At 47.2% G+C, this 22574-nt stretch overlaps 1 protein-coding gene across 3 annotated transcripts in view; it reads left to right on the plus strand.

The window, feature by feature from the left end:
- The window catches only part of KCNJ16 (potassium inwardly rectifying channel subfamily J member 16), a 74589-nt gene extending 54007 nt beyond the window's left edge, over positions 1-20582 (plus strand). For all 3 annotated transcript variants that reach the window (XM_077458671.1, XM_077458672.1, XM_077458673.1), the window contains exon 2: positions 16122-20582. In XM_077458671.1, coding sequence (XP_077314797.1) covers positions 16175-17542 — 1368 coding nt within the window. In that variant the 5' untranslated portion in view covers positions 16122-16174 and the 3' untranslated portion in view covers positions 17543-20582. The remainder of the gene's footprint in view (positions 1-16121) is intronic.
- Positions 20583-22574: the final 1992 nt, after the last annotated feature.

Here is a 22574-nt window from a genome sequence, read left to right on the forward strand (position 1 = left end):
CCCGGCAATAGTGAATGAATTCCCGGCAATGGTGAGTGAATTCCTAGCAATGGTGGGTGCATTCCTGGCAATGGTGGGTGAATCCCTGGCAATGGTGGCTGCATTCCCGGCAATAGTGAATGAATTCCCGGCAATGGTGAGTGAATTCCTAGCAATGGTGGGTGCATTCCTGGCAATGGTGGGTGAATCCCTGGCAATGGTGGCTGCATTCCCGGCAATGGTGGCTGCATTCCCGGCAATGGTGGCAGCATTCCCGGCAATGGTGGCAGCATTCCCGGCAATAGTGAATGAATTCCCAGCAATGGTGACTGAATTCCTAGCAATGGTGGGTGCATTCCTAGCAATGGTGGGTGCATTCCTAGCAATGGTGGGTGCATTCCTGGCAATGGTGGGTGCATTCCTGGCAATGGTGACTGCATTCCTGGCAATGGTGGCTGCATTCCCAGCAATGGTGGCAGCATTCCCGGCAATAGTGAATGAATTCCCGGCAATAGTGAATGAATTCCCGGCAATGGTGAGTGAATTCCTGGCAATGGTGGGTGAATCCCTGGCAATGGTGGCTGCATTCCCAGCAATGGTGGCTGCATTCCCGACAATGGTGGCTGCATTCCCGGCAATGGTGGCAGCATTCCCGGCAATAGTGAATGAATTCCCAGCAATGGTGACTGAATTCCTAGCAATGGTGGCAGCATTCCCGGCAATGGTGGCAGCATTCCCGGCAATAGTGAATGAATTCCTGGCAATGGTGAGTGAATTCCTTGCAATGGTGGGTGCATTCCTGGCAATGGTGGGTGAATCCCTGGCAATGGTGGCTGCATTCCCGGCAATGGTGGCTGCATTCAAGGCAATGGTGGCAGCATTCCCGGCAATAGTGAATGAATTCCCAGCAATGGTGAGTGAATTCCTAGCAATGGTGGGTGCATTCCTGGCAATGGTGGGTGAATCCCTGGCAATGGTGGCTGCATTCCCGGCAATGGTGGCTGCATTCCTGGCAATGGTGGCTGCATTCCCGGCAATGGTGGCAGCATTCCCGGCAATGGTGGCAGCATTCCCGGCAATAGTGAATGAATTCCCGGCAATGGTGAGTGAATTCCTAGCAATGGTGGGTGCATTCCTGGCAATGGTGGGTGAATCCCTGGCAATGGTGGCTGCATTCCCGGCAATAGTGAATGAATTCCCGGCAATGGTGAGTGAATTCCTAGCAATGGTGGGTGCATTCCTGGCAATGGTGGGTGAATCCCTGGCAATGGTGGCTGCATTCCCGGCAATGGTGGCTGCATTCCCGGCAATGGTGGCAGCATTCCCGGCAATGGTGGCAGCATTCCCGGCAATAGTGAATGAATTCCCAGCAATGGTGACTGAATTCCTAGCAATGGTGGGTGCATTCCTAGCAATGGTGGGTGCATTCCTAGCAATGGTGGGTGCATTCCTGGCAATGGTGGGTGCATTCCTGGCAATGGTGACTGCATTCCTGGCAATGATGGCTGCATTCCCAGCAATGGTGGCAGCATTCCCGGCAATAGTGAATGAATTCCCGGCAATAGTGAATGAATTCCCGGCAATGGTGAGTGAATTCCTGGCAATGGTGGGTGAATCCCTGGCAATGGTGGCTGCATTCCCAGCAATGGTGGCTGCATTCCCGACAATGGTGGCTGCATTCCCGGCAATGGTGGCAGCATTCCCGGCAATAGTGAATGAATTCCCAGCAATGGTGACTGAATTCCTAGCAATGGTGGGTGCATTCCTAGCAATGGTGGGTGCATTCCTGGCAATGGTGGGTGAATCCCTGGCAATGGTGGCTGCATTCCCGACAATGGTGGCTGCATTCCCGACAATGGTGGCTGCATTCCCGGCAATGGTGGCAGCATTCTCGGCAATGGTGGCAGCATTCCCGGCAATAGTGAATGAATTCCCGGCAATGGTGAGTGAATTCCTAGCAATGGTGGGTGCATTCCTGGCAATGGTGGATGAATCCCTGGCAATGGTGGCTGCATTCCCGGCAATGGTGGCTGCATTCCCGGCAATGGTGGCAGCATTCCCGGCAATAGTGAATGAATTCCCAGCAATGGTGAGTGAATTCCTAGCAATGGTGGGTGCATTCCTGGCAATGGTGGGTGAATCCCTGGCAATGGTGGCTGCATTCCCGGCAATGGTGGCTGCATTCCCGGCAATGGTGGCTGCATTCCCGGCAATGGTGGCAGCATTCCTGGCAATAGTGAATTAATTCCCAGCAATGGTGAGTGAATTCCCGGCAATGGTGAATGAATTCCCGGCAATGGTGAATGAATTCCCGGCAATGGTGAATGAATTCCCGGCAATGGTGAGTGAATTCCCGGCAATGGTGAGTGAATTCCTAGCAATGGTGGGTGAATCCCTGGCAATGGTGGCTGCATTCCTGGCAATGGTGGCCGCTGCATTCCTGGCAATTGTGGGTCTGCAGATGGGCACTGACCAGTCTTTATTTAAAATTTTACGTTTTTTTTTCCCTGAAGCTTCCCTCTTAAAGTGAAGGTGCGTGTTATACGCCAATAAATACGGTGTATCCAAATAATACACTTGCGTTCGTCTCTTCACCACACACAGCCACAAAGGCAAGAGAATTCTTGTTGGGCCGTGTATTAGCGCTCGGACAAACTCACTTAGACCGAATTTTTAATGGTTCAAAGAATGTCAGGCAAAATGGTCGGCCCTCGCGCATGTTCACTTCATCAAATCTGGCCCTCTTTGAAAAAAGTTTGGACATCCCTGGCCTAGGCTATAAGAAGATTGCCGAGACCCTGAAACTGAGCTGCAGCACGGTGGCCGAGACCATACAGCGGTATAACAGGACGGGCTCCACTCAGAACAGGCCTCGCCATGGTCCACCAGAGAAGTTGAGGTCACGTGCTCAGCGTGATATCCAGAGGTTGTCTTTGGGAAATAGACGTATGAGTGCTGCCAGCATTGCCGGGGTTGTAGGGGTGTAGGGGTGAGGGGGGGGAGGTCAGCCTGTCAGCGCTCAGACCATACGCCGCACACTGCATCAAATTGGTCTGCATGGCTGTCATCCCAGAAGAATTTGGCTTGAAGTAAAGGTGGCAACCCTACTGACAGGAGCTGTGATTTTATCAAGTGAGTGACTGCTGGGCAGAGGATATACGACATAGAACTCAGCACAGGGGGAACGATCTCTCTGTTTCTCCTCCCTGCAAAACAAACCTTTCCGGAGCTGAGGGGGTTAAGTCTCGTATTCAGTGTCCTGTGTGCCGGAATAATAATATTTCTGCTCAGATAATATTTGGCAGAGGAACTTCAATGAAAGTGATATTAAAAACCCGCCACACCCAACAATGTCACACCTGAGACCATATCACTGCGCTAATTACCTTGTTATTCCCCTGAAATGACGTCATTGCTCATTGGTTAACCCCAACACGGGGGGAGGGGCAATCTATAAATCCACCATGTGTCTTAAAGGGTGCCTGTGCTCTGCCCAAGAAAATACACCAAGCTGACAATGTGCCAGGGAGGAGGCGAAAGAAGAGTGGAAAGCTCATTCATCTGCTGATATATGCAAGCATTGGCAGTCCCTCTACAGCAGAGCTCAGGGAGGCAGAGGGAGAAGCAGCACAAGGAGCCAACATGGTGTGTTGCAATGCAAGGAGCATGTTGGTAGGAGGAAAGAGCAGAGAGGAAAGCTCGTTCATCTGCTGATATATGCAAGCATTCTGAGTCCCTGAGTTAGTAGTCCTTGTACAGCAGAGCTCAGGGTACAAAGGGGGAGAAGCAGCACAAGAAGCCAACATGGTGTGTTGCAGTGCAAAGGGCATGTTGATAGAGGGAAAGAGCAGAGAGACAGAGAGAAAAGCTCAGCCATCTGCTGATATTTGCAAGAATTGGCAGTCCTTGTGCAGCAGAGCTCAGGGAGGCAAGGGGAGAAGCAGCACAAGGAGCCAACATGGTGTGTGTTGCAGTGCAAGGAGCTTGTTGGTAGGAGGAGAGAGCAGAGAGACAGAGAGAAAAGCTCACCCATCTGCAGATATTTGCAAGCATTCTGAGTCCCTGAATTAGTAGTCGCTGTACAGCAGAGCTCAGGGTGCAAAGGGGGAGAAGCAGCACAAGAAACCAACATGGTGTGTTGCAGTGCAAAGGGCATGTTGATAGAAGGAAAGAGCAGAGCAACAGAGAGCCTTAGCCATCTGCTGATATTTGCAAGCATTGGCAGTCCCTGTGCAGCAGAGCTCAGAGAGGCAGAGGGAGAAGCAGCACAAAGAGCCAACATGGTGTGTTGCAGTGCAAGGAGCATGTTGGTAAGAGGAGAGAGCAGAGAGACAGAGAGTAAAGCTGCTGATATATGCAAGCATTCTGAGTCCCTGAATAAGTAGTGCCTTTACAGCAGAGCTCAGGGTGCAAATGGAGAAACAGCACTAGGAGCCAACCTGGTGTATTGCAGTGAAAAGAGCATGTCAAGGAGGAGAGAGCAAAGAGACTGAGAGAACTCCTCATCCCTCTGCTCTTTCTCTTTTCACTTGTCTAGTCAGAGGCTAGGGGGGGGGGGGGTCTGGGACAGACCTGTAAGTGAAAGTGAAACTGCAGCAGAGAACGATCAGCTCCCGTTTACAAGCCAGGTGAGGGCTGTGCTGTGTGGCAGAGCTGTGCAGGTCTTGTGTCTGGATGGACAATTACAAACCCTTTGGCAGGTAAATAAGATTTAAGTCTCCCTGTTTCCTGCGATTCGCCAGTCCGGCCGCGATCCTCCTGCGGCGTCACTCAGAACCGGTCCGTCCTGTGACGTGCTAAGCCGCCGGATTCTCTGCAGATCTGGAGTGAAAAAAAATAAAGAGACAAATAATTGGTGAGCGAGATCATTCTGTTGCTTATTATAGCGCCAACTTTCGGCGGTTCCTTGCCGTTTTTTGTTTTTTTTTCTCTCTGAGCGGCGTCTGGTTTCACTTTGAAGAATTGAATGTCACGCTGTTTGTTTCTCTAAGATTATTCTGGTGCAAATTGCGGGCCGGTTGCATGACTTTAAAGTTTGTGCAAGCGTCTGCGAGCCGCGCGCTATTTACGTCTCCGACCGCCGTGTTTAAAGAGAAATTCTTTTGTTGCCATTTTTAACTTTTTATTGAGGTTTGGAATTCCTGACGAATCGGAATTCAGTTGACGTTTCTAGAGCCCTGAATGTTATTGGTGTGTCTGGGCCCCCGGGGGCCGCCCGTGCCGCGAACCGCCGCTCGCCGGAGGATAGTTCGTGTCCTGCCGGGCGGTTCGTGTGCGCACGCCCGAGAGAGGCAGTGGTGCGCAGCGCTGCGCGTGGCCTCAGGATTCTGCCGTCTATCACAGTGCCGGGACAAGGTCAGCTAGAGCCCGGGGTAGAACATTCCAAATTACGCCCCCCCCCCCCCCCAGATGTATGAGAAATGCCCCCTCCCCTACTCCAAAGCCCCCTCCTTCGAGCACCAATTCCCCTCCCCCAATCCTTCTAGCACAAATCCCCCCCCCACTCTAAATTCCCCTTTCCTAATCCCCCATCCTACTACAAATCCCCCCCCCCCCGGAAATATAATAATTTACCTCTACCATATAACTTTTATAGCGCAAACCCCCAAATCCCCCCTCTCAGTGCAAATCCTCTTCTCCCATCCCTTTCCCAACACTAATCCCCCCAAATCACCACTCCTAGCACATCTCCCCAAATTCGCTCTCCTAGAACTAAATTCTTGCTCAGCAGGCCCCACCCACTACAAAAAAACTACAGGAGGGGGCGGAGACAACAACAGTCAACCTGCACAAGGAAAGAGAGAGCAGAGCTGTGGGAGGGACTCACCAGGACCCACCCACTTCAGAGAACTTCAGGAGGGGGCGGAGCCAAAACCAGCCACCCTGCACAAGGAAAGAGGGAGCAGAGCTGTGGGAGGGGCTTGGCAGGCTCCACCTACTACAGGCTACCTGCAGAAAACTACAGGAGGGGGTGGAGCCCTTGCACAAGGAGGTTGAGTAGCGCTGTGGGAGGGACCCAGCAATCCCCACCCACTACAGAAAATGACAGGAGGGAGGCGGAGACAAGACCAGTCCCCCTGCACAAGGAAAGAGAGAGCAGGGCTATGGGAGGGGCCCAGCAGGCTCCACCTACTATAGAAAACTACAGGAAGGAGGCGGAGACAAGACCAGTCCCCCTGCACAAGGAAAGAGAGAGCAGGGCTGTGGGAGGGGCCCAGCAGGCTCCACCTACTATAGAAAACTACAGGAGGAGGCGGAGACAAGACCAGTCCACCTTGCAGAAGGAGAGAGCAGAGCTGTGGGAGCTGTGGGAGGGACACACCAGGACCCACCCTGCACAAGGAAAGAGAGAGCAGGGCTGTGGGAGGGACCCAGAAAGCCCCACCCACTACAGAAAACTACAGGAGGGGGCGGAGACAAAACCAGTCCCTCTGCCCAAGGAGAGAGAGCGGAGCTATGGGAGGAACTCAGTAGGCTCCACCTACTACAGAAAATTACAAGAGGGGGCAGAGACAAGACCAATCCCCCTGCACAAAGAAAGACAACAGATCTGTAGGAAGGGCCCGGCAAGCCCCACCCACTACTTAAAACTACAGGAGGGGCGGAGACAAGACCAGTCCCCCTGCACAAGGAGATTGAGTAGAACTGTGGGAGGGACCCAGCAAGCCCCACCCACTGCAGAAAACGACAGGAGAGGGTGGAGACAAAACCAGTCCTTCTGCCCAAGGAGAGAGAGCGGAGCTGTAGGAGGAACTCAGTAGGCTCCACCTACTACAGAAAATTACAAGAGGGGGCGAAGACAAGACCAATCCCCCACGCACAAAGAAAGACAACAGATCTGTAGCAGGGGCCCGTCAAGCACCACCCACTACTTAAAACTACAGGAGGGGGCGGAGACAAGACCAGTCCCCTTAAATAAGGGGAAAGAGCAGAGTTGTGGGAGGGACTCAGTAGGCTCCACCTACTACATAAAAAAATACAGGAGGGGGCGGAAACAAGACCAGTCCCCCTGCACAAGGAGATTGAGTAGAACTGTGGGAGGGACCCTGCAAGCCCCACCCACTGCAGAAAATGACAGGAGTGGGCGGAGACAAGACCAGTCCCCTTGCATAAGGGGAGAGAGCAGAGTTGTGGGAGGGACTCATTAGGCTCCACCTACTGCATAAAAAAATACAGGAGGGGGCGGAAACAAGACCAGTCCCCCTGCACAAGGAGGTTGAGTAGATCTGTAGGAGGTGCCCAGCAGGCCCCACCTACTACAGAAAACTACAGGAGGGGGGCGGAGACAAGACCAGTCCTCCTGCACAAGGAGAGAGATCAGCAGTGATCGGTCTTTATCACACAGGATTACTGCACAGATCTGGAAGAAATACACAAAGCGGTTGCGGAAGAAGTCACCTGACCGATAGATTTATTACCCCGGAGCGCTAAATGTGAATTTCTCCTTTAACATTATACAGTAGGTCTTTTAAAATCTGATATAAAGAATAAAAAAAAATAAAGATAATCCAGCTGCATTCCCGAAATTCACCCAGAAAACGTCTAATCTGCATCTCTCTGCGTCTTCTGGTGACAGATCGCTGTCTGTACCGAGCAATAATTGGTTGCTATATTGGGTGCCCCCCCCCCCCCTCCTCCCCCTGGCTGAGCCGTACAGCTGCAGATTCTGAGCGATGTCATCAATTAGAGAAATGTTTCATCTTCTTCTCTCCTCTCCGTGTCGGTGGGGGAAATCACAACAGAGAACTTCTTTTAAAGAAATTTTGCTTTTACATTTTTTAAATCCTCCCTCCGGCCCCCTCTCCAGTCTTTTACCGACTCCTCTTCCTGGACTGAAACGGCTTCCTCACGTTTCACTGCACACTGTGAGCTTCTCACAATGTGCATTGGAAGCTGCGGCGAGTCAGAGAGAGCTCCGCCCTCATTTCCCTGCATCATCACCCTGACTGTCCCTGGCCCCACCCCCTTTCGTTCATTAGATTTCAGTTCTTTCAATCATGGAGGCTCAGCATCACAAGTGGGCGGTCTGCATGCAAATACCGCCCGCCTAGGACCGCCCACTCCTCCAGACTGACAGCCACTCATCAAGGCATTTTGATATTTGCAAAACTCCTCCCATTGCTTGTATCGGGACTGAGGGTTCTTGAGAGGAGTGCTGAGGCAGGGTGCTTTAATATTTTTAGGAAGCTATGTACCGCTCCCTGCTGGCCCCTCCCACCAGCCATGATCTGCCGACAGAGACCAAGTGGTGACATCACTGGGTCTAAAATAAGGTATGTAATGAAAACAGAAAGTTTTTTTTTTTTTTTTTAACAATATCATTATCATGTTGATAAATAATAACCCTCAGCATCGGCATCAGGGTATGCGATAATAACCCCCGGCATTGTTGCCAGTGGATACAAAACAGCACTGGTATCAGTGGTCCCAATACTATACCCCGTCATTGGTATCAGGGGATGCAATAATAACCCCCAGCATTGGTATCAGTAAATGCAATAATAACCCCCATCATTGATGTTGGTAGATGCAATAATAACCCCCAACACTGGTATCAGTGAATGCAATAATAACCCCCAACACTGGTATCAGTGAATGCAATAATAACCCCCAACACTGGTATCAGTGAATGCAATAAACCCCATCATTGATGTCCGTGGATGCAATAATAACCCCCAACACTGGTATCAGTGAATGCAATAATAACCCCAATGATTGGTGTCAGTCAATTAAATAATAACCCCCAGCACTAGTATCAGTGGACCCAATAATATCCCCCATCATTGGTATCAGGGGATTCAGTAATAACCCTCAGCATTGGTATCAGTGAATGCAATAATAACCTTGGTCATTGGCATCAGTGGATGCAATTATATCCCCCGTTATTTGTATCAGCAGATGCAATAATAACCCCGATAATTGGTATCAGTGAATGCAATAATAACCCCCCATGATTGGTGTCAGTCAGTGAAATAATAATCCCTATCATTGGTATCAGTCAATGCAATAATAACCCCCATCATTGGTGTCAGTTAATGCAATAATAACCCCCATCATTGGTGTCAGTCAATGCAATAATAACCTCCATCATTGGTGTCAGTCAATGCAGTTATCACCCCCATGATTGGTGTCACTCAATGCAATAATAACCCCCAGCATTGGTATCAGTGGATGCAATAATAACCCCCATGATTGGTGTCAGTCATTGAAATAATAACCCCCATCATTGGTATCAGTGGATGTAATAATAACCCCCATCATTGGTGTCAGTCAATGCAATAATAACCCCCATCATTGGTGTCAGTCAATGCAATAATAACCTCCATCATTGGTGTCAGTCAATGCAGTTATCACCCCCATGATTGGTGTCACTCAATGCAATAATAACCCCCAGCATTGGTATCAGTGGATGCAATAATAACCCCGATAATTGGTATCAGTGAATGCAATAATAACCCCCATGATTGGTGTCAGTCAGTGAAATAATAACCCCCATCATTGGTATCAGTGGATGTAATAATAACCCCCATCATTGGTGTCAGTCAATGCAATAATAACCCCCATCATTGGTGTCAGTCATGGCAATAATAACACCCAGCATTGGTGTCAGTCAATGCAATAATAACCCCCAGCATTGTTGCCAGTGGATGCAATAATAACCCCCGTAATTGGTATCAGTGGATGCAATAATAACCCCCATGATTGGTGTCAATATAATAATAACCCCCATCATTGGTATCAGTGGATGCAATAATAATAACCCCCATGATTGGTGTCAGTCAATGCAATAATAACCTCCATCATTGGTGTCAGTCAATGCAGTTATCACCCCCCATGATTGGTGTCACTCAATGCAATAATAACCCCCAGCATTGGTATCAGTGGATGCAATAATAACCCCTAGCACTAGTGTCAGTACTATTAACCCCCTCCACCACATTGAGGGTCACTGGCAGTAAAATATCAAAAGCAAGCAAGGTCCATAAAGACATGTATAAGCGAGTTTGGGGTGGAGGAACTTGACTGGCCTGCACAGAGTCCTGACCTCAACCCAATAGAACACCTTTGGGATGAATTTGAGTGGAGATTACAAGCCGGACCTTCTCGTCCAACATCAGTGCCTGACCTCACAAATGCGCTTCTGGAAGAATGGTCAAACATTCCCATAGACACCCTCCTAAACCTTGTGGACGGCCTTCCCAGAAGAGTTGAAGCTGTTATAGCTGCAAAGGGCGGGGCCAACTCAATATTGAACCCTACGGACTAAGACTGGGGATGCCATTAAAGTTCATGTACGTGTAAAGGCAGGCGTCCCAATACTTTTGACAATGTAGTGTATATAGTACACTATGGCGAGGCGTTCCCCTTTAAAGGTGGCCACAGAACACTGAACCCCCCCCCCCCCCCCCCACCTCGGTAATTGGCCAACCAGTAGCTTGTGATTTAAGCTGATTTATTCCCCGATGTTTGCGGTTCTTTCTAAATAAACTTTGCTTCAACCAAACAACATGAAAACAATTAGAACGGCGAATGTGTTTTCCATTTTCAGATCCCCTCCGTCTTTTCTGTATTTGTTTTCTGCATGTTAGCCGTAGACGCTTCGCGGGAAAAAAAATAAAAAATATGAATGAACTATTCCAGTCCTTACGTGAAAAGTGCGCCGCGCCGAATATTCTCAGCGCAGCGACGCGCTAATCTCTCCAATGTGTACCGCCAAAACCGATCGCCTCCAGCAGCACCTTTACATCCCTTTAACCCAAGAAAACTATTAGGGTTTTTAACAATTAATGAATTCCTAAAGAGTTTTTATATCCTTTAAAACAAAAGCTACACTTATATTTTTATGATCTTTCTTATACAAATTAACATTTAAATACACGATCAAGAAGTGTGGGTTATCTAAAAAGAAACCACAGCAGAAGCTGCTCGCTTTAAGGCAGGCTCTGTCTAACTGAAACTTCATAGGGAGCTGTTCAATAAAGGAAGAGTTTATTGTGATGGTTCGTTCACTTGTATATGAAATAATCAGATTGAGCTATTGAGGTCTGTAAACCTCATGCTTTTTATCAATAAACTGGTAAAGGATGCTGTGGATACCATGTGAAAAAGAGGCCAAAGCGCCACCTGCTGGCTCAAAAGAAGGTTTTAAAATATTAAAGTGGATCTTCATGGTTGCCGTCATGTTCTTACGTGACGTCATCGGCGGCTGTTTCCAGGTTTAGCTGGCCCCCTCCTGATGATGGGCCGCTAGGACCACCCCCCCCCCCCTCCTTCTTTCTCAGTGAAGGACTATGCCTCCTGGGATATGTGATGTTCATTGCCCAGGAGACACAGAGGGCAAGGTGCATGTCAGTCACCTAGGCGAGTGATGTGCATGGGGGGAGGGGAGGGCGAGGGGGTGCCAAAGGTTTCCTTGTTATAAAGGAAATAAAAAGAAGCTCAATTTGCACAGCGGAGGGGAGGAGGGGTGGTTGGGGGGGGGGGGGGGGGCAACATCATATTGAGGGTGGAGATCTGCTTTAATATGCAATATTGTTCATGTTCTTGACAAATTTTTTTTTTAATCCTAAAACAATAGTAATAATATATAAATATATTGTATCTTTTTTGTTTGTTTTTGTTTTTTTTTGTATTATAATAACATTACCTTTTGTATTTTCATAGATAAAAGACTTGATTTTGTTTTATAATACAAGGTAGCTATAGTTGAACTCTACAAATCGATTGGATGTAACACTGCATTAGTGAACATGAGATACACCCCATTTTCTGCCCACCCATTGTATTGAACCAGGGCCTTTGCCTGGTATTCATGACCTTTCGTAGAATACTGATGGTTGACCCTCATATAGAAGAGAGCCATTGGAAGTCTTTTCACACACAGCGTTAGCCTCCAAGCCACCATATTACATTATATGGTCAACATCTAAAGACATTGACTTAGTCGTCAACATGCGATAAGCCCCATTTTCTGCCCACCTATTGTATTGAACCAGGGACTTTTCATGGTATACTGATGGTTGACCCTCCTATAGAAGAGTCATTGGAAGTCTTTTCAGATGCAACATTAGGCTCCAAGTCATCATATTACATTATAAGATCAACATCTCCTAAAGACACTGAATTAGTCAACATGAGATACACCCCATTTTCTGCCCACCTATTGTATTCAGGGCTGGACTGGGACAAAAATTTGGCCCTGGACTTCATCATGACCGTCCCACTTTAACTTTGAGTGTCCCCATCAGAAGCCCCCTTCACATCAGCGTCCTTACCAGCAGCCCCCTTCACATCAGAGTACTCGTCAGGAGTCCCCACCAGCAGCCCCTTCACATCATGGTCCCCACTAGCAGCCCCCTTCACATTAGAGTCCCCACCAGAAGCCCCCTTCACATCAGAGTCCCCATCAGAAGCCCCCTTCACATTAGAGTCCCCACCAGAAGACCCCTTTACATTAGAGTACCCACCAGAAGCCCCCTTCACATCAGAGTCCTCACCAGCAGCCCCCTTCACATCAGAGTCCCCACCAGCAGCCCCCTTCACATCAAAGTCCCCACCAGCAGCCCCCTTCACATCAGAGTCCCCACCAGCAGCCCCCTTCACATCAGAGTCCTCACCAGCAGCCCCCTTCACATCAGAGTCCTCACCAGCAGCCCCCTTCACATCAGAGTCCTCACCAGCAGCCCCCTTCACATCAGAGTCCCCACCAGCAGCCCCCTTCACATCAGAGTCCCCACCAGCAGCCCCCTTCACATCAGAGTCCTCACCAGCAGCCCCCTTCACATCAGAGTCCCCACCAGCAGCCCCCTTCACATCAGAGTCCTCACCAGCAGCCCCCTTCACATCAGTCCCCACCAGCAGTCCCCACCCCTTCACATCAGAGTGTCCTCCTTCTCCTCCCCCTCCCACATGTACTCACAGTTTTGAAGGCGGCTTTTCGTTCCTCTCTCCAGTCATGTGATAACAAGTGATAAGGGGAGAGAGGAAGGAAAGTCTGCTGGGTGTCTATCTCTCCCTGCAGGCTGGAGGGAGCATAATGCTTAATACTCTCTCCAGCATATGACGGAAGCTGCTCCTCCTGACAGGAGTGAAATCGCGATCACTCACTGTCAGAGAGGAGCGGCTCCAGGACTGCACCTGACCGGCCCACTGAGCAATCGGTCCACCGGGAAACTCCTGGTAGTCCCGATGGCCAGTCCATGCCTGATTGTATTGAACCAGGGACTTTTCATGGTATACTGATGGTTGGCCCTCATATAGAAGAGTCATTGGAAGTCTTTTCACATGCAGCTTTAGGCTCCAACTCACCATATTACACTACAAGGTCAACATCTAAAAACACTTAATTAGTCAACATGAAATACACCCCACTTTCTGCCCACCCATTGTATTAAACCAAAGCCTTTGCCTGTTATTCATGATCTTTCATAGGATAGTGATGGTTGACCCTCATATAGAAGAGAATAATTGAAAGCCTTCACATGCAGCGTTAGGCTAATGCCGCGTACACACAAGCGAATTGTCCGGCGTACTTAGTACGCCGAAACGCATTTCAGCGTACAATTCGATCATGTGTGGGCTTCAGCGGACTTTTCCAGCGTAAAGTCCGACGGACTTAGAAAGTAGTTTTGCACTCCAATCTTTCCTAGCGGACAATACGTTCGTCAGTATGCTAGTCCGCTAGTCCGGCGGACTAAGAATGACGCATGCTCAGAAGCAAGTACGAAAAAGGAAGCTATTGGCTACTGGCCATTGAACTTCCTTTTTCTAGTCCCGTCGTACGTGCTGTACGTCATTGCGCTAGCAAACGCCGGACTTTCTGTGTGTCCGTGTGTGGCCAAGTCCGTTCGGTAGAAAGTCGGCCGGACTATCCGCCGGATTGTTTGCCGGACTAAGTACGCCGGACAATTCGCTCGTGTGTACGCGGCATTAGAGTCATCGTATTACATTACAAGGTCAACATCTCTTAAAGCGGAGGTCCACCCAAAAATGGACCTTCCGCTCATCGGAATCCTCCCCCCCTCCGGCGCCACAATTGGCACCTTTCAGGGGGGAGGGGGGTGCAGTTACCTGGATAATCCAGGTAACTGCACCCACTTCCGGGATAGCTCTCTGCGGAAAGGGGCGTAGATTATGCCCCTTTCCGCAAGTGCCCGCCCCTTTCCGCAAGTGCCCCGCTGCCTGCTGGGAAAACACACAGATCCCAGAGGCAGCGGGGACCGTCTTTATTGCGCAGCGCGGCTCGCGCATGCGCAGTAGGGAACCGGGAAATGAAGCCGAAAGGCTCCATTTCCTGATTCCCATACCCAAGATGGCGGTGGCAGCACCCGAGAAACGATCTACAGATCGGCTTCGGGTGCCGACATCGCGGGCGCGCTGGACAGGTAAGTGTCACTATTTTAAAAGTCAGCAGCTGCAGTATTTGTAGCTGCTGGCTTTAAAAAAAAAAAAAAAAACGCGGAGTCCCGGCGGACTCCCGCTTTAAAGACATTGATTTAGTCAATATGAGATACACCTCATTTTCTGCCCATCCATTGTATTGAACCAGGGCCTTTTCATGGTATGCTTATGATTGGCCCTCATATAGAAGAGTCATTGGAAATCTTTTTGACATGCAACATTAGGCTCCAAGTTACCATATTACATTTCATGGTCACCATCTCCTAAAAGCACTGAATTAGTCAACATGATTTACACTCCACTTCTTGACCAACCATTGTATTGAACCAGGGCCTTTTCATGGTATACTGGTGATTGACCCTCATATAGAAGAGTCATTGGAAGTTTTTTTCATATGCAACATTAGGCTCAGAGTCATCATATTACACTACAAGTTCAACATCTCCAAAAGACACTGAATTAGTCATCGAGCGATACGTCCCATTTTCTGCTCACCCATTGTACTGAACCAGAGCCTTTTCATGGTATACTGATGGCAGGGGCGGACTGACCATTGGGCCACTCGGGCACTGCCCGAGGGCCCCGAGCCACTAGGGGGCCCCTTCAGGGTTGCCAGCCTCCGTAAAACCAGGGACAGTATGTAAAAATCGTTTTTTTTTTCCATCTGTCTCTGAAATGTCCCTTACCGACATCCTTTTGGTCTAAAAATCCTGAGATTATAGCTGCCCCGCCTCTCCAGTACCTTCTCAGCCAACAGAAACATGTCTGTGTATATTGTGTGTACATGTATGTGTATACTGTGTGTACATGTATGTGTATACTGTGTGATTGTATACTGTGTGGCCCCATAATCTCGGATTGCCTGGGGGCCCCATAATCTCCTATTGCCCGGGGGCCCCATGAGTTGTCAGTCCGCCCCTGACTGATGGTTGACTCCCATATAGAAGAGTCATTGGAAGTCTTTTCACATGCAGTGTTAAATCAGAGTCATCATATTACATTAAAGGTCAACATCTCCTAAAGACACGACTTAGTCGACGTGACATACACCCCATTTCTGACCACCCATTCTATTGAACCCGAGCCTTTGCTTGTTATTTGTGACCCTTCGTTGGATACTGATGTGATGGTTGACCCTCATATAGAAGAAAGTTATTGGAAGTCTTTTCACATGCAGTGTTATGCCGCGTACACACGACCGGACTTTTCGAGGGACTAGGTCCGACGGTCTTTCCGACGGACTTTCGGCGGAGTTCTGACGGACTTTCCGAATGAACGGACTTGGCCACACACAATCACACCAAAGTCCGACGGATTCAACCGTGATGACGTACGACCGGACTAGAATAAGGAAGTTCATAGCCAGTAGCCAATAGCTGCCCTAGCGTTGGTTTTGTTTTTTGTCCGTCAGACCAGCATACACACGAACGGATTTCTCGGTCCGGCGGAGTTCCGGTGGAAAAATTTAAAACATGTCGTATTTCTAAAGTCCGCCAGATTTTTGTCAAGTAAAGGTCTGATGGATCCCCACACACGATCGAATTGTCCGACGGACACGTTCCGTTGGACCTTTGCTGTCAAAAAGTCCGGTCGTGTGTACGCGGCATTAGGCTCAAGTCATCATATGACATTATAAGGTCAACATTTCCCAAAGACACTGACTTGGTCAACATGAGATACAACCCCATTTTCTGCCCACTACTGTTAAATACTAACAACAATGCATTTCTTTTCTTTTATAGGTATTAAATGAATAGAGAACTGTTTTGGTGGAAAATTGACGTTTGACATCAAGATGAGCTACACCACTGATGCTTGGAGGCTGGTAAACATTAAAGAGAGCACCTGGCACCAACACAGTGTAATATGCAAACGGTCCTTCCAGACCCGCTTCATGCAAAAGGATGGTAGCTGCAACGTCTACTTCAAGAGTATCCTTGGGGAGTGGGAAAGCTACGTGATGGACATTTTTACCACACTGGTCGATATGAAGTGGCGTCACATGCTTATCATCTTCACCTTATCATACATTCTGTCATGGCTGTTGTTTGGCTTCATCTTTTGGATTATAGCTTTTCAGCATGGAGATCTAAAAGACACGGACATAGTCCCTTGCGTTGACAATGTGCACACATTTGTAGGAGCGTTCTTATTTTCCTTGGAGACACAAACAACCATCGGTTATGGATACCGCGGCGTAACAGTGCAGTGCCCCTTGGCGATTGTAATGGTAACAATCCAGTCAGTATTGAGCTGCATCATTGACACTTTTATAATTGGAGCAGCAATGGCCAAGATGGCCACGGCCCGCAAAAGAGCACAGACTATACGCTTTAGTTACTTTGCCCTTGTAGGGATGCGGGACGGCAAACTGTGCCTCATGTGGCGCGTTGGTGACTTTCGGCCAAACCATGTCGTTGAAGGAAACGTACGAGCTCAGCTTCTGCGTTATCATGAAGACCACGAGAAAGGGATCACCATGGGATACAAAGACTTGAAACTGGTGAATGACCAAATAATATTGGTTACACCAGTCACTGTAGTCCATGTTATTGACCAAGACAGTCCTCTGTATGCTCTGGATCGTAAAGCTTTGGCTGCAGATAGGTTTGAGATCTTAGTTACTTTCATATACACGGGTGACTCCACTGGAACATCTCACCAGTCTCGAACATCCTACCTTCCACGGGAAATCCTCTGGGGTTTCAGGTTCAACAATATCTTGGAGGCCAAGAAGAAATATTACAAGGTGGACTGTGAGCAGTTTGAGGAAATGACTGAGTACTACGCCCCATTTTGCAGTGCCAAACAGCTGGACATAAATGCCATGCCCGCTAGTCCAACCACAAGCTCAGCATCCCCTCGGTTCACCTTCGAGACACCTCCAAAACCAGTACAGAATGTGCTATCCAGTAAAAACAAGTCTTCAAGCTCAATGACCAACATCTTACACATTTCTGAATCAACGGCCTCTATGCTTAATGATTTATCTAAAGTAGCGTCCACAAGCTCGATGCCCAATGGGTTATTCAATGTGTCACAGAATATGGCAAGTGTGGCATCTCTTGGTACTATAGATGACAATAAAGAAAACTTAACAGGATTTAACATAATCGAGGACAAGTCCTATCAAAGGGTTTTCACGACTTTGAGTAATATGTAGAGTAGATATTTGAGAATAACATTTTTGATTACTATACCGTAAAATTGAATCGTGTATTGAGTATTTGAGTCCTTGTTACTTTACACCTTGTAGGAAAGCTCCAGTATGTTAGCCATGAATAACATTGTTCCATAGACAGTCAGCCAAAAAAAAAAAAAGTGGTGTGATATTCTTTTTTCATCTAGGGCTCAATTTTAGTCAAGTTCGATTACAAAAGTTTTTTTCTTTTTATTTAACATTCCTATGCAATTTTTTATGTCAATTCTTCTGGTGCATAGACACCACAAGATATTACTATGTACTCTACTGTTTGTTCCTATCTAGACTTGTACAGTGACTATATATGATGTATATGATGGTGGCGATGGACCTTTTTGGGGCTTGTGGCTAATACCTTTTCGATTTGGCCTCATGGTCATTTCAGCATATAGACTTGGATAGGAAAGAAGGAGCGCCCGGTGCCCAGAAAAATGCAACTTTCGATGCATGGTTCATATGATGTTTATTAAAAGCAGCAGCATGTACATCAAGCCCGGGGAGGTCGGGCAACGTGTTGCCTCTGCATCTAAAGCAGGCACTCTGTCATTCTGAAATCTCAAATTAATATATCTATTTTGTAAACCATTCCCATCCAACAGCATGCAGCAACAGCCCTGAACATGAGGGATTCACACATTGGATGGATATAAATGCTACTACTTTTCATAAACGTCATATGAACCACGTATCAAAAGTTGCATTGTTCTGGTCTCCTTCCTTCCTATCCAAGTCTACACGCTGAAATGACCATAAGGCCATATCAAAAGGGTAGCAGCCCAAGCCCCAAGTGGGTCCATCGCCAACATCCGCTGTTGGGCAAGACTTACTGGTAGGGATTTCTTCCTATTTCCCCACAAACTCACCCACTCATGACCAGTGACTGATCCAGTCAGTCCAGTGTGGTCTCCAGCACAAGCCAGAAACCAAGATGGCAATGGCAAATGGTGGTCCATGCACAGCATGGATCCTTCCCAGGCTACATAATGACTTAATGACATGTCCATGACTCTCTGGGTTCACAGTAAGTGGACAGGGTGGCGTTGGATGGGCCAGCACTGGATGAGTTTGCAGAAGATAACGGAGAGAAGTACGGCACCTGAAGACACATGAAGGGGGAAAGTCCATAGCCTACAAACATGAAGGGTTACAAACATGAACACCTTCCATGAAGGAAATATCATCATTAGGTGACCTCTTACGTGTTGTTGTAAAATAAAGATGAACTTTTGAATGCCATAAACCAAATTTTATTCAAATTTATGGCTTATTTATTAAGGTGATCTCCACTCTTGTTGAAATTAAGAGTGGAATCTCATATAGCCACAAAATGGTTAGGGCTGAAATGGATGCAACTCCTTCATAATGGTCCATGGTTTAGGAATGGGATGTCCAGCAAGATCTAATAGGTGTGAGGGTCAGGTGTCCACAAATGTTTGGTTCACCCCTCCTGGAGTACATACTGCTTCATGCTCCCTCCTGTGCTGGCTACATAACCAAAAGCCCAGACATTGGCCCATGTGGTCTTTCATGAAGAGGATGTTCAGAATAAGGATTGCCAGATCCTCTCATTCTGCAGAGATGGCATGACCAACTGCCTAGGATTTTTGGTTCTTGGGTCAATGCTAGAAGAAGCCCAGAGCAGCATTTTCTCCAGGAATGTCCCAACGAGGAGCTCACATATGTTCTACACATAAGCTGATATAGGTCAGTTAAACGGTCCACATGCAGGGTCAGCGCACTTTGAACATTTATTGTCTTCTTCTTGAACACATGTGAACAAGATCCTGCAACTATACGGGTAAGACGTATGTATGCAGATAAACCATTTGATCATTTTTATGCATATGAATTTGGCAGTTTTATAACTATGTATTTTATTTTTAGATCTTGCTCACATGTTCTCCTGAAGAAGACAATGAATGTTAGAAACGCGTTGAGCCTGCATGTAGACATTTCTAACTGACCTATATCAACTGATGTGTAAAACATGTGTAGAACATATGTATTTGTGTGATACTAGAAATATCTAAAATGACCTAAAAAGTCCTTAGCTACACAATTTTTGGTTCTTTCTACGATATATAGAATGTGGGCATGCGTGGACAGAGAACTTCCTCCCTTGTGATTAGTGTACATCAAAACAGAAATGACCAACACACCACTAATGAAATATGATTATACAAGGGGTCTTCACAAAGCTCGGCACTTTTTTATTATTTATTAGAATTAAAAAAGAGTGGAAACTTTTTGAAGAACCATTGTATGAGAAGCCCAATTGATGAGCATCCTCATCCTCCCCCAAGTAAAGTTGGGTGTGCTATGGGTTACACTGGGCTATATAGGTTTATATGTCACCTTGAGGAAGGGAACCTCAAGACCCGAAACGTTGGCCCTCTAAAACTTCTCTTCATGATAAATATGTGAAGTTCTGATGACTTCACATCTTCTGATGCTCCATAAACTGACCATACATAACTACCCATGTTGTCAGAATTGCACCTGGAGGGCAACTACAGAGACATACCCAAATCCACAGCTCCACTCAAGACCCGCCCCTCCTGTACATAGACAATATAGGTACTGGCGACTGTAGTCCGTCTCCACTAACCTATCAGAAATATGAAAACAATTTATCAGCCACACTCCACTTTTAGCTACTGTTGCCGTAATTATTAGTTATCAACAAAGTGACTGCATACAAGATTGTCTCCGTCTCTGAACCAACCTTAATCAATGCTTTTCACCACTCTTGGCTTGCTCAAAACGATGGGGGAAATCACAAGGCTTTCCACAAGGATGGTGAACCCCGAGGAACAGACGGAGAGGTGATGGATCCTACCGAATCAATGGATGTGATATGATATATACAGTCACTAGGCTGTGTACAGTCATTATGCTATGTACAGTTATTATGCTATGTATAGTTAGTATTGATGTCACTGTATGGACATTTATTGTGATTTGTAGGTCAATACCCATTAAATGCACATTTTTTTTTTAATCTAAGTTTTGCACGTGTGCTTTTACAATACTGGAAGGCTTTTTTTCCAAGAGGACAGAGAACGAGTACCATTGTTAGGGATGAGACAAGCTGAGAGTTTTCATGTCTACTAAATTTTGGTGAAAATGCATTAAATACAATAGGGTAAGGTGACATTAGGGAGGTTTTAAGGGCTTTCAATGTCTCCTGAGGGTTACAGAAGCTCTTTTTTTCCACTATCCTGGACCTATCCTTGGCCCCTACTTCTGACCAGAGGCACTATTTAAATTGTTTACTACCACTGACTCCCAAACCTGAGAAATTTAATCCCACTGACGCTGGGGCATTTTCTACTCACACTTCCCACAATCTGGTCCCCGCTAAAGTCCGAAGGACAATAAACTGTCTCTTTGTTTTGAAAGTCTGGAGACCCCAGATATAGAGGAATCGGGGGCCTCTTTCCTCCCGCTGGCGACCCCTCTAGTGATATAAAGATCTATATAGAGGAATCAGGACCTCCTTCCTGGTGGTGACCCCTCTAATGATATAAAGATTTATCTAGAGGAATCAGGACCTCATTCCTCTTGCTGGTGACCCCTCTAGTGATATAAAGATCTATATAGAGGAATTGAGACCTCCTTCTTCCTGGTGGTGACCCCTCTAATGATATAAAGATTTATCTAGAGGAATCAGGACCTCCGTCCTCCTGCTGGTGACCCCTCTAGTGATATAAAGATCCATATAGAGGAATCAGGACCTCCGTCCTCCTGCTGGTGATCCCTCTAATGATATAAAGATCTATATAGAGGAATCAGGACTTCCTTCCTCCTGCTGGTGATCCCTCTAGTGATATAAAGATCTATATAGAGGAATCAGGACCTCTTTCCTCCTGCTGTTGACCCCTGTAGTGATATAAAGATCTATAGAGAGGAATCAGAACCTCCTTCCTCCCGCTGGTGACCCCTCTAGTGATATAAAGATCTATATAGAGGAATCAGGACCTCCTTCCTCCTGCTGTTGACCCCTGTAGTGATATAAAGATCTATATAGAGGAATCAGGACCTCCTTCCTCCTGCTGATGACCCTTCTAGTGATATAAAGATCTATAGAGAGGAATCAGGACCTCCTTCCTCCCTCTGGTGTCCCCTCTAGTGATATAAAGATCTATATAGAGGAATCAGGACCTCCTTCCTCCTGCTGATGACCCTTCTAGTGATATAAAGATCTATAGAGAGGAATCAGGACCTCCTTCCTCCCTCTGGTGACCCCTCTAGTGATATAGAGATCTATATAGAGGAATCAGGACCTCCTTCCTCCTGCTGGTGATCCCTCTAATGATATAAAGATCTATATAGAGGAATCAGGACCTCCTTCCTCCTGCTGGTGTTCCCTCTAGTGATATAAAGATCTATATAGAGGAATCAGGACTTCCTTCCAGTTTCATGTTGTAATCACCTCCAGGAACTCCGTTGCACCCCTTAGTGCCATAACATTGTAGACATAACTTACCCACCAAGGTGGATTTATTGGTTGATCTACCCTCAGGACAGGTCAGAGGTCATGACTTCTATTCTGTAAATGTGAACGTAGGGGCTCACCTGCATAGAGGTGGTCAGATAAGCTTACACATTGTCAGGAATGTGTGAATCCAGTGTCCAGGTGCAAGGCAGGAGGTGGTTAGCCGAGGGGTAGAATTTAGTGTAGAAAACAAAGAGGGCTCCTGGAAGACGGAGGGGGTCAGACAAGGTAAGGCTTGCATTTACAAGACAGCCTACTCCATTCCATCTGGGATATGTAAAGATATTGACCCTCCCATTCTTATTTACAAGACAACTCCACATAAAATGTTACAATGTGGACACTAATTAACCAAAGATTATCATTCGCTACATTGAAAGAGCAACTACACAAGAAAAAAGATTAACGGATGTGTTAAACGTGGGTTACTATCTGTCAAGTTAAATTGTTCAGCAGAGGTTGTAAAAACATCCCGTGTACATTAAGCCTAAATAT

This window comes from Lithobates pipiens, unplaced genomic scaffold (genome assembly GCF_037356315.1).
Source record: "Lithobates pipiens isolate NorthernLeopardFrog02 unplaced genomic scaffold, aLitPip1_a1.2 Scaffold_28, whole genome shotgun sequence".
Lineage (NCBI taxonomy): Eukaryota > Metazoa > Chordata > Amphibia > Anura > Ranidae > Lithobates > Lithobates pipiens.